This window comes from Lycium barbarum, chromosome 9 (assembly GCF_019175385.1).
Source record: "Lycium barbarum isolate Lr01 chromosome 9, ASM1917538v2, whole genome shotgun sequence".
Lineage (NCBI taxonomy): Eukaryota > Viridiplantae > Streptophyta > Magnoliopsida > Solanales > Solanaceae > Lycium > Lycium barbarum.
Genome location: NC_083345.1, coordinates 117,260,647 through 117,275,667, shown reverse-complemented (window position 1 = coordinate 117,275,667; position 15,021 = coordinate 117,260,647). Strand labels below are relative to the sequence as shown.

Genomic DNA, 15,021 nt, shown 5'->3' with positions numbered 1-15,021 from the left:
AAAAGTCGAACAACTTTATAAGTCCAACAGACGAAATAAAACTAATGGATAATTCAACCAACCAAAGTTGACATGAAAAATGATCAAAAGATATTTGTGTACTATTTGGCGGAAAAATTAACCTTGTTTTAGTCACCGAGTAAGCAGTATTGAATTTTTTTTACATCATCATACTTCTGCAAATGAAATTTCATCCATGTCACTTGAATATTTCTATCTTTAGCATTTTTTCCAGGGTCAATTTTTTACACTATCAGGTTAAGTTGATTGACAACTACTTCATAGCAAGTCTAATATAGTACTCTGAAAATTATTATAATAACTTGCTATAACGGATTAAATTGAAATTCTTTATACTATGATGTATGTAACTTAAAAATCACATATGAAATAGTCCAAGCAGAACTGTTTTCCAACATGGCCAGTTCTTACAGAAGGTGGTAAAAGAATATATCAGAAGAGTAAACAAATCTAAACTGACCAAACCACTAATGAGTAACAATAATCGCTCATTAAATACATCAAAGATCTTCATTTTAAGGATAAGATGAAAAAAATACAGGTGTAGAAATTGAACAACATTTGAATTACTAGTACTTAGTGCAATCAGTAGGCAAAAAGGAGACTTTATTGGCCACAAGATCATATCCAATTAGGAAATTCGCCTGAGCCAAGTTTCCAAATATAGCAATATCCTCTGCTGGCACTATTGTAAGACAAACCAGACCTCCCTCCACTTGTGCAAACATGCTCGAAGGCGACAACTCTAAATCCGCATCTGTAAAATGCGCAACAATCTTTGGAGCATCGATAGTGCCACCCTCAGACTCGTAACATAGACCAAAAGTCCCTGAAGGATCGTCCTTCTTCGTAGCATTGATCATATTCACCAAAGTTGATACCAAATTCGTGTAAAAATCGTTAGGCAAAAGCGTTAACGTCGTGCCAGAATCGATTATAATGTTACCTTGACCATCAGCAGAAGCATAAGAAGAGCCAGTTTTAGAAGATTTGAATTCCACCATCATATTTCCAACACTGAAAGCTTCCAAATTTAGATAGTAGAATGTGTACGAGTCCTTTTTTATTAAGGGAGTTGAAACGACGTTAGGGCCAAACACAATGGCATTACTCCCAAAGTTTATGTGACTTGTGACATTGGAGATTGATGATTCTAATGCAATTGGGATCAAACAGTAAGAGAATTTCCCGTTGATTTCATTATCTAATTGGTTGATAATTGAAACTGCACCACCACCTAAACCAATGATGCCAGAAGTATAGTTATTAAACGTGCCACCATTGTCATGACCGCAACCAAAGACAACGTTAGGAATGTCAACATTGTTGCCAGAAGTAGAAGGAAACGTGAATTTTTCAAAAGCAAGGTCACCAATAGTGTGTGATTGATCACCATAAAACATTTGATATTCACAAATATTTCCTACCACGCAAGTCGAAATTAGTAAACATTCTTCAGCATCACACCCAACGGGTTTATAAGTAGAGCTTTTAGTTGAATCGAAAAGAGGCGTTGATTGTTGGAAACAATTAATGCAAGGCTCGCATTGCGTCCATGTTAAGTCACTGCCCATTTCAGCAATGGCTAGAATTTCCACAGGCGGAGTTCCTATGGAAATTTTCATGAGGTATTCTCCTGTAATTGGAGAAATATCTGATTGGATTGTGTTTTTAGTAGCGAAGGATTTTTTCTTGAAATAAGAAGCTCGTGAAAATGATCGATGGAAAGCGTTTCGAAGACAGTTTGATTGAGTGTTTGATGGAATGTAGAAAGGTGAATGAGGAGAGTCACGGTGGATAAGATCAAGAGTGAAGTCATTTCCCTCACGGTTGCTTAATATTTTGCGACAAGAAACAAAGGAGAGGTGAAAGAAAATGAAAAGGAGTACTAATGTAGGAAGAAGAGTGCTAGCTTTAGTATTCATCTTCATGACTAATAGTGTTTTTGAGAGTTGATATGGTATTCAAGAATGATGAGAAATGATGAAGAAAAAGCTTGTAAATTAGTACCATTTTATAGGTAAAAGTAAGAGCTAGAAGTGAAACATTTTTATTTAAAATTGATTGCATGAGGAGTTTCACTTTCTGTAGAAGATACGAATATGATTAACAGACCATATCCAAAATATTATTTTCATTGACTCTTTCTATTCCTTGTGTTTTTCCTTTCACACCGTGTCTAATACTAATGCATTTATTTAAATAAGCATTAAAATGTATGTTTTCTTACTAAGAAATAAATACTTCCATTTGAATGTGTCATTGTCATAACTTTACCTTCTGGCTTCTATTATTGAATGAACATGTTGAGTTTCGTCTGACCCCAGCACATCCAAAGTGGATTCTGTTAGGGAAAAAATTGTTAATATAATCTATCATACCAAATTAATAGATAAAATGTATTCTCGCCTTAATTTAGTTACCATCATTAGAGGGACATGATTATGACCATGTAGCACTTTGGTTTACTTAGATATAGAATATAACGGACCCAATAACTTCAAATGATGCTAAATTTGTAAATGCAGATGACATAAGGAAGCAAACAAAAATATTTGGCCTCATGAGTCAACCTCGGCCGAGCCTAGAGGCTGACGCAAAACGCCAACTAGCATTCCGATTACAGGTTCGGCAGAATTCAATAATTTTGTCACATAGATATTCGTATTAAAAAATTCACTTAATATGTATAAATAATTTATCAAGAACTCAGTAATAATTTTTTTATTTAAAATACTCAAACTCAAAATCCTAATTTCGCTTTCACCGAAGGACTAACTAAGGCCAGGCAAAAAACCTCAAATGGATCAGACGATTTATAAGAAGAAATTGAACGGTTTGTCCTTCAAATGGGTTGGTTTTTTATTTTTGCTCTTTTAATAAGTTGGTCTTTAATTTTTACCCTTTAAAATCGAACTTATACCTAGCTGAGCATAAGCTCCATAAAGGCGTGAGGCATAATGTAGAATATTATGATGCAAAAATATAAACTTAACCCTGCGAAAAAGTTATTACTATTTGTTATGAGGGGCAAAAATTAAAGACCTACAGAAATAATTAAGAGCAAAAGTGCAAATGACCCGATTCCTAATCCAGATCTGACAAACTATCAGGTTGGGTTTGGGGGGGGGGGGGGGGGGGGGGGGGCTGATCTTAGGGGCCAAGCTTAGTTTGATGACTATATTCAATTCCAAAAAAGATCTTCAATTTTTATAAATGCTTGACTTGCAAATTGCAATTGCTAAATCAAATGCTACTTCGACTTGATCATCTTACTGGGGAAAAACTAGATTAACAACATATACAAGGGGAGAAATATTGCACAAATTTAGCCTCGTGGTGATCCAATACTTTGAAATTAATCGTACATATTTAAGTAGACAAGACCACTGGATCGACCAGGCAAAACACTTGGAGGATTGTTTTGAGACCACAAATGAAATGTTTATGACAATAGAGTATATGACTTCGATTTACCAATAGATTAGTTATATTGTTGTCCTGTGTATATTCCTCCTACAAATCTCTATGTAAGAAAATATTTCCTGACAGAATCCCTCATCGAAAGTGATAGTAGGATAAAAGTAAATTTATTTTTAATCTATAAAATTTTGAATCTCTTTAACATAAGAGAAATACAGGTTTTGAAGCACTAATATCGCATTTTGGATCCCCTGTCAAAAATTCTGGCTGCGTTACTATATCCTAATACTGCAAAAAGGTTGGAGCACTCAGTTTTTCGTTTGGAGTTTTTAGCCAAAAATCAAAATTATAATATGTTTAGAATAGATATAACAGTTTATAAGTCCAAGTAACGGAAGAAAACAGACGAATAATGCAAACTAACAAGAGTTGACATGAGAAATGATCGGAAGATTTTGTAGCTGATCTTATAACAAGTATATTTCCAAAGATTTGAGACAATAAATTTACAAGGTTATTTAGATGTTGAAACTATAAAATTATAGTAGATCCTGGTATAATACACAATAAATCTATATCTATATATAGTATAAGCTAGGCATAGACAAGGCGATGTGACACTTCTCTATGGCCAGCTTTACTATTTATCTTTTTTGTGGGTTTTTTGGCTTTTTATCTTATTTTTTGTAATAAAAATATTAATATATCAAAGAAAACTTCCATTTAAGATTGACATTTATGTTGTCAAATATCGTGTTCCTCCAAAAGAGTGGATCAGTTGCAACAATTAATTCTAATAACGGACGCAATTTGAATGGACAATTTCCTGATTATGGCCTTATTGGAAGGTTACAACATTGAATGTAAATATGTAATGATAGCTATTAAAGTAGTAACAAAGCAATACACTGCCTCTTCACAACCAATCCTTTACGCATTTTCCTCTTCATAGTGGAACAATGAGGATATTGCAAGATCGGAGCATCTCCCAAATATTTTCTCTTTTGGGCCATGGTGGAACCTCGATAATTTTGTGATTCATTTATGTTTGTTTCCGTAAGTGTGATTCATTTCTCTCTCACACTCTGTCAACCGGCGAATTTATGTAGTATATGATGGTAAGTTTGCATATTCGTAAGATAATAAATCCAAATTTAGCATGCATTTTTCTTAATTTGAAGGCCATGATGGAATCTGCGAGTGCGTGTATAGCATGCTCTTCATTCATTCTTCGAGTCACCAAACGTCAATCAAATGGACTTAACAAAAGGAATCAGAAAGCTTTTGGTGAGCAGTTTAAAGTATCATATCACGGGATGAAGCAAAAAGAAGAAAGGAAGGAGGAGTAGATGTTTTGTAAAAGTTTTTATTAGAAGCTACATCTAATCTATATCTATATATAATATAAAACTAGGCATAGACAAGGTGTTGTGACACCTCTCTATGGCCTAGAAACACAATTATCTTTTTTTCCTTTTTTGACCTTTTTTTAGTTTTTGCCTCATTTATGTGCTATGTTAAAAAAACTTAAAAGTCACTCCTTTAACTCTCTTAATTACATTAAATATGCTACATATGTTAAAAAACTATAAAAAAATACTTTTAATTATCTTAATTATGGCCAGCAAGTCATTTTTCTTTTACCACCTTTTTCTTTTAATTTTCTTTTTTCATTTTGCTCCTTCAATTTATTTTAACACAATGGAATGACAAAGAAAAAGAAAGTTTTTTTTTCTCCATCATCAAAGAAAATGAAGTGTCTGAGAATTTCGCTTTGCCTACCAAAGTCCAAATAGCCAATAAAGTCTGAAAGTAAATGGGGGTACGTTTCTTAAACCCCACGTAGGAGTATTTTTTTCTCTTCTTTATTTGCTTTAAAATTTTCACCTCCGTAACTCATATTTAATTACTTATTCAATTTCTACTCTTAATTATATCCATAACTCACATGCTTTTTATATTCATAACCCCCAAATATTTAGTGCAAAAGTTTAAGATACCTTATGATATTCCTCCATTTTATCTATATAAATTCATAATTTTTATTTTATGAGACCCCTACCTAATGTTATGCTTTTCATTCCATATTTGAAGTAGCAATGCCCTTATATCATCACTGTAAATTAGATTCATGCTTTAGTTTGGCTTGGTGAAGAACGCTCTTGAATGTTGATCGGTTTGCGAGAAGGGACGTCGACCAAAGTTGAAAGATTATGCACTGATTATTATGTATTTCTTTTGCCATCTATTTTCTTACGATTAAGGTCCTAGGCTCCTAATTAGGAGGATGTGTTTGTTTTACTTTTTTTCATGTTTACTTTTTTCGTTTGTTTTCTTTGTGAGACCTCTTTAATTTAATTTTCTATAAATGAGTTTCTAATTGTTTCAAGTCTGTATTTTTGTTTGGGCTCAAATTAGTCATTTGTGATTTTATTGGAAGTATGCTAACTACTAACCAAGGTCCAAAATTTACAATTTGTTGCTTAAAATCTATAGTTTGCTGCAAGTTTGTATTTAATTTCCTTTAAAATTGGTGCGTTTTTTGTATCCTCAGGATTTTGAATTCACGCCAATTCTCCTTATTGTGCTTTTTTAAAGTTTCAAGAATAGATGTCTTAATTATTGTAGAAATAGATATGTCTTAGTTATTGTATAGAAAATTCAAGCGGAAGACTCTTCACCTGCCATGGCAAAGCTAGCATAAAAATGTTACTCATTTGAGGATGCTAACCGAAAAGGATCTTCAACAAGTTGACAAGAATCTCTCTGTAAAGCTTTGTGTTAAAGGCTTACTGGATATAAATTGGTAAATCATTGCTGAGCATGTTCCTTCTTCTCGGTCTCATGGTTACTAATGAAAGCATTATTTCATGTTTTTGGGTGCTTTTCTTTTTTTTTTTCTTTTTATTAGATACGTAGAGTAGATTTCTCATGTAATTTTTCAAAATATTATAAGTACTTTTACTTTTATGCTGGTGAGGAATAGGTGTTATTGATTTGTTTACTCTTAGTGCTGATTATCCCTAGGGTTAGAGTCAATTTAAATTTTTGCTCAATGATATTATGTTAATTTTTTAAAAACAGATCTTTAGTACAATTGTTATATTCACTCATTCAATGTTAGTTTTTGTACTCATGATTATGAGGAATGTCTTTTACTCAGACAAGACAGTATTCTACTGAGTTTACATAAAGTTATCTTTTCTAAGGGTAAGTATAGAAATGAAAGAAAGAGTTACTTAAGGAACCACAAAAATTAGAGAAGATAGGACACTAGAGAAATTTATAACTCTCAAGTTTCAAAAGGAAGATCCGCTCCAAAAACAATAATGCGTGCATAACTGGTAAAGATATAGCAGCCGGACTCTCGCTGCTCAATCTAATTTCCTCTTTTTAATTTGATCTATTTGTAACTATAAATTGCAGCATGATCCGAGATTTATGTTTTCAGAATATATTTTTAGTTATAATTAGCCTCAATATATAATTACTGAGGTTTGGCTTGCAAGGCCAAACTTCGTATATTGGAAGTTTGTTGGCACAAGAAATGTCAATTTTGAGGCAAATTTATGATTTCAAATGCAAATTTTTACAACTTCAATTGTGTATGTCGAAAGTTATTTCCAAAATGGTGAAACTTAAAAGAAATTACAACCTAAGACTGTAGCTTAAATAAGGGTTCCAGAATTGGCTATATGTGCGCTTTCCCAGTATCAAATGGTTGAATACATTTGATGAATTATAGTTACAAAATAGAACACTAAAGGGTCGTTTGGTAGGAAGGATGGGACTATTGATCTCATGGAATTGAAATTATCTCATGTTTGGTTGGTGGGAAAATTCTTTTGGTATTCCACCCAATCCCATCTATATGGGATAAAAGGTGTGATAAATTATCTCATCCTATTCCACCCAATCCCGTTTATATGGATAACTTATCGCTCCTACCAAATGATCCCTAAGGATTGAGATTGGGATGAATTAAAAAAAAGAAGAAGATTTTTTCTATTAGTTTTCTTCCAAGTCATTTTCTTATTGTGGTTTTTTTCCTTTTTTAAAATGTTAATAATTTTTAGTATTTAAATATTAGGAGCAGATTAGTTCGTTAATTTCAATAAGATCTTTCATGTTTATATTTATTACTACTTAATGTTAAATATTAGAGAAAAATTAGTTCCTAAATTCAATTTTTTAATAAACTGCGTGAAGCGCGGCTATGTTTACTAGTTAAATAATTATTTCACATCTTAAGTATGTCTTGCTCACCCTTTGGATAATCAATTACTTATCTCCTTTATCTGATGACTCACAATTCTCTACTTTAATTATAATGCAATAAGCAGTATTTACTTATTTCTATCATAGCACTTCTTCTGCAATGAAATTTCACCCATGTCACTTGAATATTTCTATCTTTAGCATTTTTTTTCAGGGTCGATTTTTTACACCATCATGTTAAGTTGAATGACAACAACTTCATCGCAAGTCTAATATAGTAATCTGAAAATTATTACAAGAACTTTCCGTAATCGATTAAATTGAAATTCTTTATACTATTAATGTATGCAACTTAAAAATCACATATGAAATGGTCCTAGCAGAACTGTTTTCCAACATGGCTAGTTCTTACAAAAGATGGTAAAAAAAATATCAGAAGACTAAACAAATCTAAACCGACCAAAACACCAATGAGTAACAATAATTGCTCATTAATCACATCAAAGATCTTCATTTTAAGCATAAGATGAAACAAATACAGGTTTAGAAATTGAACAACATTTGAATTACTAGTACTTAGTGCAATCAGTAGGCAAAAAGGAGACTTTATTGGCCACAAGATCATATCCAATTAGGAAATTCGCCTGAGCCAAGTTTCCAAATATAGCAATATCCTCTGCTGGCACTATTGTAAGACAAACCAAACCTTCCTCCACTTGTGCAAACATGCTCGAAGGCGACAACTCTAAATCCGCATCAGTAAAATGCGCAACAATCTTTGGAGCATCGATAATGCCACCCTCAGACTCGTAACATAGACCAAAAGTCCCTGAAGGATCGTCCTTCTTCGTAGCATTGATCATATTCACCAAAGTTGATACCAAATTCGTGTAAAAATTGTTAGGCAAAAGCGTTAACGTCGTGCCAGAATCGATTATAATGTTACCTTGACCATCAACAGCTGCATAAGAAGAGCCAGTTTTAGAAGATTTGAATTCCACCATCATATTTCCAACGCTGACACCTTCCAAATTTAGATAGTAGAACGTGGACGGGTCCATTTTTATCAAGGGAGTTGAAACGACGTTAGGGCCAAACACAATGGCACTACTCCCAAAGTTTATGTGACTTGTGACATTGGAGATTGATGAGTCTAATGCAATTGGGATCAAACAGTAAGAGAATTTCCCGTTGATTTCATTATCTAATTGGTTGATAATTGAAATTGCACCACCACCTAAGCCAATGATGCCAGAAGTATAGTTATTAAACGTGCCACCATTGTCATGACCGCAACCAAAGACAACGTTAGGAATGTCAACATTGTTGCCAGACGTACAAGGAAGCGTGAATTTTTCAAAAGCAAGGTCACCAATAGTGTGTGATTGATCACCATAACTCATTTGATATTCACAAATATTTCCTCCCACACAAGAAGAAGTTATTGATGCACATTCTTCAGCATTACACCCCACGGTTTTATAAGTAGAGCTTTTATTGGAGTCAAAAAGAGGCGTTGATTGTTGGAAACAATTAATGCAAGGCTCGCATTGCGTCCATGTTAAGTCACTGCCGGTGTCAGCTATGGCCAGAATTTCCACTGGCGGAGTTCCAATGGAAATTTTCATGAGGTATTCTCCCGGAATTGGAAAAATATCCGATTGGATTGTGTTGTTAGTAGCAAAAGAATTTTTCTTGAAGAAAGAAGCCCGCGAAAATGATCGTTGGAAGGCATTTCGAAGGCGGATTGATGGAGTGTTTGATGGGTTGTAGAAAGGTGAAAGCGGAGAATCGCGGTGGATAAGATCAAAAGTTAAGCCATTTTCACCACTATTATTGCTTATTATATTGCGAGAAGAAACCCAAGAAAGATGAAGGAAAATTAAAAAGACTAATGTAGGAGAAAGTGTGCTAGCTTTAGTGTTCATCTTCATGACTAATAGTGTTTTTGAGAGTTGATATGGTATTCAAGAATGATGAGAAATTATGAAGAAAATTAGGTTTTAATTAGTACCATTTTATAGGTAAAATTAAAAGAGTGGGAATGCAGATAAGAATGTGGAAAGTCAAGGGAAATATGTGATTTTGAGGGAATGCACTGGAAGAAATTTGAATAAATGTACCAAGGGCAGAGTACAAGAATTAAGAAGTGAAATATTTTTAAAATTTTGTTGAATGATGAGTTTCACTTTTCCATAGAATACGCGAACATAATTTACGAGCCCATAATAACCCATATCCAAGAGGATTCATTTAATATATTCCTATCTTTCCCATTAATACCGTGCAAATATAATACCATGCATTAATTTCCCAGGAGTTAATTAATACTCATTAAGATAATTATTCCAATGTGAAAATGGTACAATTGCTAAAGGCTCTTCGTTTAATTACCCTCCTGCCGATTAAAAAATAGTTCCTTTCATTATAAACAATAAGTTCAGAGTTTACAAAGTTTTATTCAAGATACAGAATTTTGGAAGTTTACTTACTGAGGAATAAATATTTCCATTTGAATGCAACATCGTCATAAATTGGCCTTTTGGCTTCTATCAATGAATATGTTAGGTTTCGTCTCCCCAAAATATCCAAAGTGGATTCTATTGGGGAAAAAAATGCTAAGATAACCTATTATAACTAATACATAAAATGAATTCTCGCTTTAATTTAGTTATCATAAGAGCGAACATAAAAAAAATTGTAAAACGATAAAATTCTGACAATGGAGCACTATGTTTGTATATTACAATTTGAGAAAATTCATCTTTCTTTTTTCTTTTACTTTTTTGTTTGGTCTCAGCCAGATGTGGATTGATGATTTGAGCTTTATGGGTTTGTCCTTCAACGATTTTAGTAATGAAATGGTCGTATTTTAAAGTTATGGTTCATATTTACTATTTGTTGCAGTTTTTGTAGACTTTACACATAAATTTATATAAGTATTGGATTTAAATATACCCGCTACCGATACTCTGCACCCGCCTCTAGTTTTAGGGGTGACTAGAATTGTAAGATAAATACTTGAGTGAACCAATATTCGATTAAATGAAAAAAGACTCGACTGAGAATAAAAGCCGACAGACTGACTAGGGTTGGGCGGAAAAGCCTCAATTTTAGATGGATTTGAAAAATCCCAATCCAGATTTGTCCAACTATCAGGTTGGGTTGGGCGAAGCTCATTTTTATGACTCTACTCAATTCCAAGAGAACTCTTCAATTTTCTTTGCGTGCTTGCTGGGGGTGTTCATGGTTAGGTTTGGGTCGGTTATTGATTAAAACCATAATCAAACCAATTTAGTCGGTTTTCAAATGCTTAAAACCATAACCAAACCAAATAAAATAATAATCACCGGTTTGGTTATTGTCGGTTTGGTTCGGTTTGGTTCGATTTTTCGGTTTATGACTAGCAACCATGAGACTTATCAGTAAAACATTAAAAAATTGAAAAGACATGTCTTTTTTTGGTCCAAACGATAACTTTTATTTATAGTTTAAGGTGGAACATACATCATAGAAACATTTTCACTATTAGTGATAGTGTAGTACTCAAATTACCCAAAGTTGCTATACTATTACATATAGAGCTAAAAACTAACTTAGTAGTGGTTGCACCATTTTTGTCATCTTAATACACATACCTGGAAATAAAGTAGAGCATAGGAGCTTTTAGTTGTTGTTACAAACATACATATTATAAATTAAACATAAAGACTACCTAAAATTAAAATTAAAATATATGAAATAAAAAAACTTTGTGTAATGATCCCAAACTTTGGGGCAGTACTTGCATTTTGCCCTCCATTTTCCCATTTATTAAAAAAAAAATTGTGTAATGATCCCAAACTTTAGATGTTTTTGTATCATTATCCCCAATGCTAGGGTCTTGACTACAAGGAGTTATTCTTATGTGAAATAAGTAGACCAAAAATCATAATGATTAAAAGGTATAAAATATTTATAATTATTTATGAAAAACTAATATTATACATATAAATAATTATAAAATTTATGTATATAATTTATCGGTTTGGTTCGGTTATTTATTCGGTTATTTTTTAATAGAACCATAACAAATCAAATATTATCGGTTTTTAAAATTTAAAACCAAATCAAACCAAACCAAACCAAATGTCGGGTTTTTTATTCGGTTTGGTTAAATTTTCGGTTTGATTTTTGTTTTAATCAAAACCGTGAACAACCCCACTGCTTGCTTTGCAAATTTGGAACTGTTAATTGTTGGGCCTTATAATAAGAATGACCCGGTGGCCCAGTTAGTAAAAAGCCCAAGTTGATATTAGCTCAGTTCATTTATTTTATTTGTATTATGTAGAACTTAGGGTCTTATGTGTAAAATACCCTTCATACAGTTCTAAAAAGTTCAGTTAGTTCAATTTTGGAATAAAATACAGAAGATATTTTACCAATTTTTTCTCTCTAAAGTTCACCTTTGTTCTTCGGGAAAAGGGCCTGATTTACCCCTCTACTATTGGAAATAGTCCACATTTACCCCCCGTTATACTTTCGGCACAAATTTGCTCCTACCGTTACCTAAGTAGCAATATTTGCCCCTATTTTTAACACCAGTCCACCGTGGCAATTGTAATATTTTTTTACGGGAAAAGGGCCTGATTTACCCCTATACTATTGGAAATAGTCCACATTTACCCCCCGTTATACTTTCGGCACAAATTTACCCCGTTATACTTGGTACGACTCTTACATATTATTGGCATCTTTTAACCTAAAAAGTTTTAACAAATTATAGGCCTAAAAAATGAGCTCAACTTAACCAACTAAGTAAGCGGCAGCTAAATAATAGGGATGACTATTTTCTTATCCCTATATTTAACATAACTAAGCAAGGGGAGAGCTATATAATAGGGATGATTTTTTTTTTTTATCCCTTCTTTAACTTGATATACATTATATGAATACAATAGGTGTATACAAATGATCAACAAACAGGTTTTATACACATTATGTGTATACCAAATCAAATTTCATATTTGATAGACATCAAACACACATTATTAATTTTAAAAAAACACCATGTATCTAAAAATAAATAAATTAATATTTATGTATTGCATACATAGAATTTGAAACTTATGGAATATTTCGACACCAGTCTATGTATACAAATCAACATGTGTATAGCCACATTGACACAGTATGTTACTATAGTAAATGTATATAAATATTGTTAATAAAAAAACAAAAAAAAAACAATTGTTAATTGAAATATTTTAGGAGATGAAACAAAAGAGGGGAAATTTGGTTGGACAGAAAATGAAATTCAAACTGTATGTGAAGCTATATTAATGGCATGATTTATGGGTTGTGGGGTACAAAGAAAATTAAAAATATAAGTTTGATTAAAAAAAACTATTGAATTCTCGTGAATTTGTGTTTGTGATAAGTTTACATGAGTTGGTAATTATTATTGGTAACGGTAGGGGCAAATTTGTGCCGAAAGTATAACGGGGGTAAATGTGGACTATTTCCAATAGTAGAGGGGTAAATCAGGCCCTTTTCCCTTAAAACAAAATATTACAATTGCCACAGTGGACTGATGTTAAAAATAGGGGCAAATATTGCTACTTACGTAACGGTAGGGGCAAATTTGTGCTGAAAGTATAACGGGGGATAAATGTGGACTATTTTCAATAGTAGAGGGGTAAATCAGGCCCTTTTCCCTTGTTCTTCAATGATTTTTTCCGCATTTCTCTTCAATTTACTTTGTTAATATTAATTCAAAATGGTACTTCGACTTGATCATTTTACTTGGGAAAAATTATATTAACAACATATACAAAGGGAGAAATGTCTCACAAATTTAGCCATGGGACAAACCTAAATTGTTTGAGCTCAAGTTGAACATTGACGACTGCTTTACGGGCAATCCAAGTATGGCTGGTGGTAGTTGTGTCCTCAGAGATCAGACACGAGTGACATGATTATAGAACTCTGTGATTATTATGGCACTTGCTCTAATAATGTAGCAGAAGCCAATGCACTACTCTTTAGTATTACTTGCTTGTATCCAAAATCATCATTTATATATATCAAATTTAGTATGACTCAATATTAGTGGTAATTATAGTGAAAGAATGCATAAGACCAAGCTGGAAACAAAGATCAATATATATATATATATATATATATATATATATATATATATATATATATATATATATATATGAAAAAATAATAATTAGAACATAGGGGGAATTGGACCGAAATCCACATGGATCAAATTTGGGAGAAATGAGGGATTCACACTTTTTTTTTAAAGGTTAAGACGTTGAAATTTGATATACATTTAAACATTTAAAATGTGTATTAAGATTAGGAAGTTAGGATCTAAATAGACATATGAATATTACAATATTGTATTACGATCGCAATACTAAATAATTAAACAGTTTATTCTCTTAAAATCTTTTTTTTTTTAAAAAAAAACCTAAGGCCATGCTCTCATCACGCGTCATAACAGTTTTTACATAATTCTCAGCACATAATATTCTGGGGGTAAATATGAGAACCAGCTGATGCACTATTTTTTTTTTGTTGGTTTTAACCACCATTATCCGGGAAAGAGTCAAACTCTGTTTAATTGAATTCTTCTTCTATATATCCCATAGTCATGTCTTGGTATATATGATGCCTTCAAGGTTGGTAATGCAAGGCATATGGACCGAGGATAACGACTATAAATAATTTAAAAAAGGAATTTCAACCACAATTGCACCGCTTTTTATAATATCCCCGGCTACAAAAATCATCTAAATAATTAATATAAGCAACAAGACTGTCACGCCCCGAACCATGGCCTGGGCGAAACACGACACTCGGTGCCTTACTGCATGTGACCGAGCGAACCACATGGCTTGCTGAATCATCATGAGGCATAACATGAGCGGAATATAACGTGAATACATGATGACCCTTTATAAAACGTAGTAAGTCATAATACTTAATAAAAATACTTATTTAAATATGAGTGCGGAAATAACATGAATGAGCCAAAATGGCTATACGACTTCGAATGTCTGACATAACATAACTGACTTGTCTAGTCTATGAAACCTCTAACATAAGTCTGAACATGGAAAACATACTCGCTGGGACAAGGCCCCCAGCATACCTTAGATGCATAACTGACATAAATAGAAGTAAAGACACAACCCCGAATGAGATAGGGCTCACCAAAAGCTGATACGAGCAATGTCCTAATGAGCAAATCTGTTGTCCTGTCGATCAATACATGCATCGTGAAATGCAGGCCCCCGGGCAATAGAAAGGGGACGTCAGCACATTGAATGTACTAGTATGTAAAGCAACTGAAAGAAATAACTT

The 15,021-nt window shown here is 32.9% G+C and overlaps 2 protein-coding genes across 2 annotated transcripts; both read right to left on the bottom strand.

The window, feature by feature from the left end:
* Positions 1 to 336: 336 nt before the first annotated feature.
* Positions 337 to 2,172, bottom strand: LOC132612341 (aspartic proteinase CDR1-like). Its single transcript, XM_060326626.1, has one exon. It carries the CDS (start codon positions 1,950 to 1,952, stop codon positions 591 to 593), a length of 1,362 nt encoding a protein of 453 aa, XP_060182609.1. The 5' UTR covers positions 1,953 to 2,172; the 3' UTR covers positions 337 to 590.
* Positions 2,173 to 8,137: 5,965 nt separating this feature from the next.
* Positions 8,138 to 9,756, bottom strand: LOC132612340 (aspartic proteinase CDR1-like). The gene has a single exon (XM_060326625.1). It carries the CDS (start codon positions 9,594 to 9,596, stop codon positions 8,232 to 8,234), a length of 1,365 nt encoding a protein of 454 aa, XP_060182608.1. The 5' UTR covers positions 9,597 to 9,756; the 3' UTR covers positions 8,138 to 8,231.
* Between the last annotated feature and the right edge of the window lie 5,265 nt (positions 9,757 to 15,021).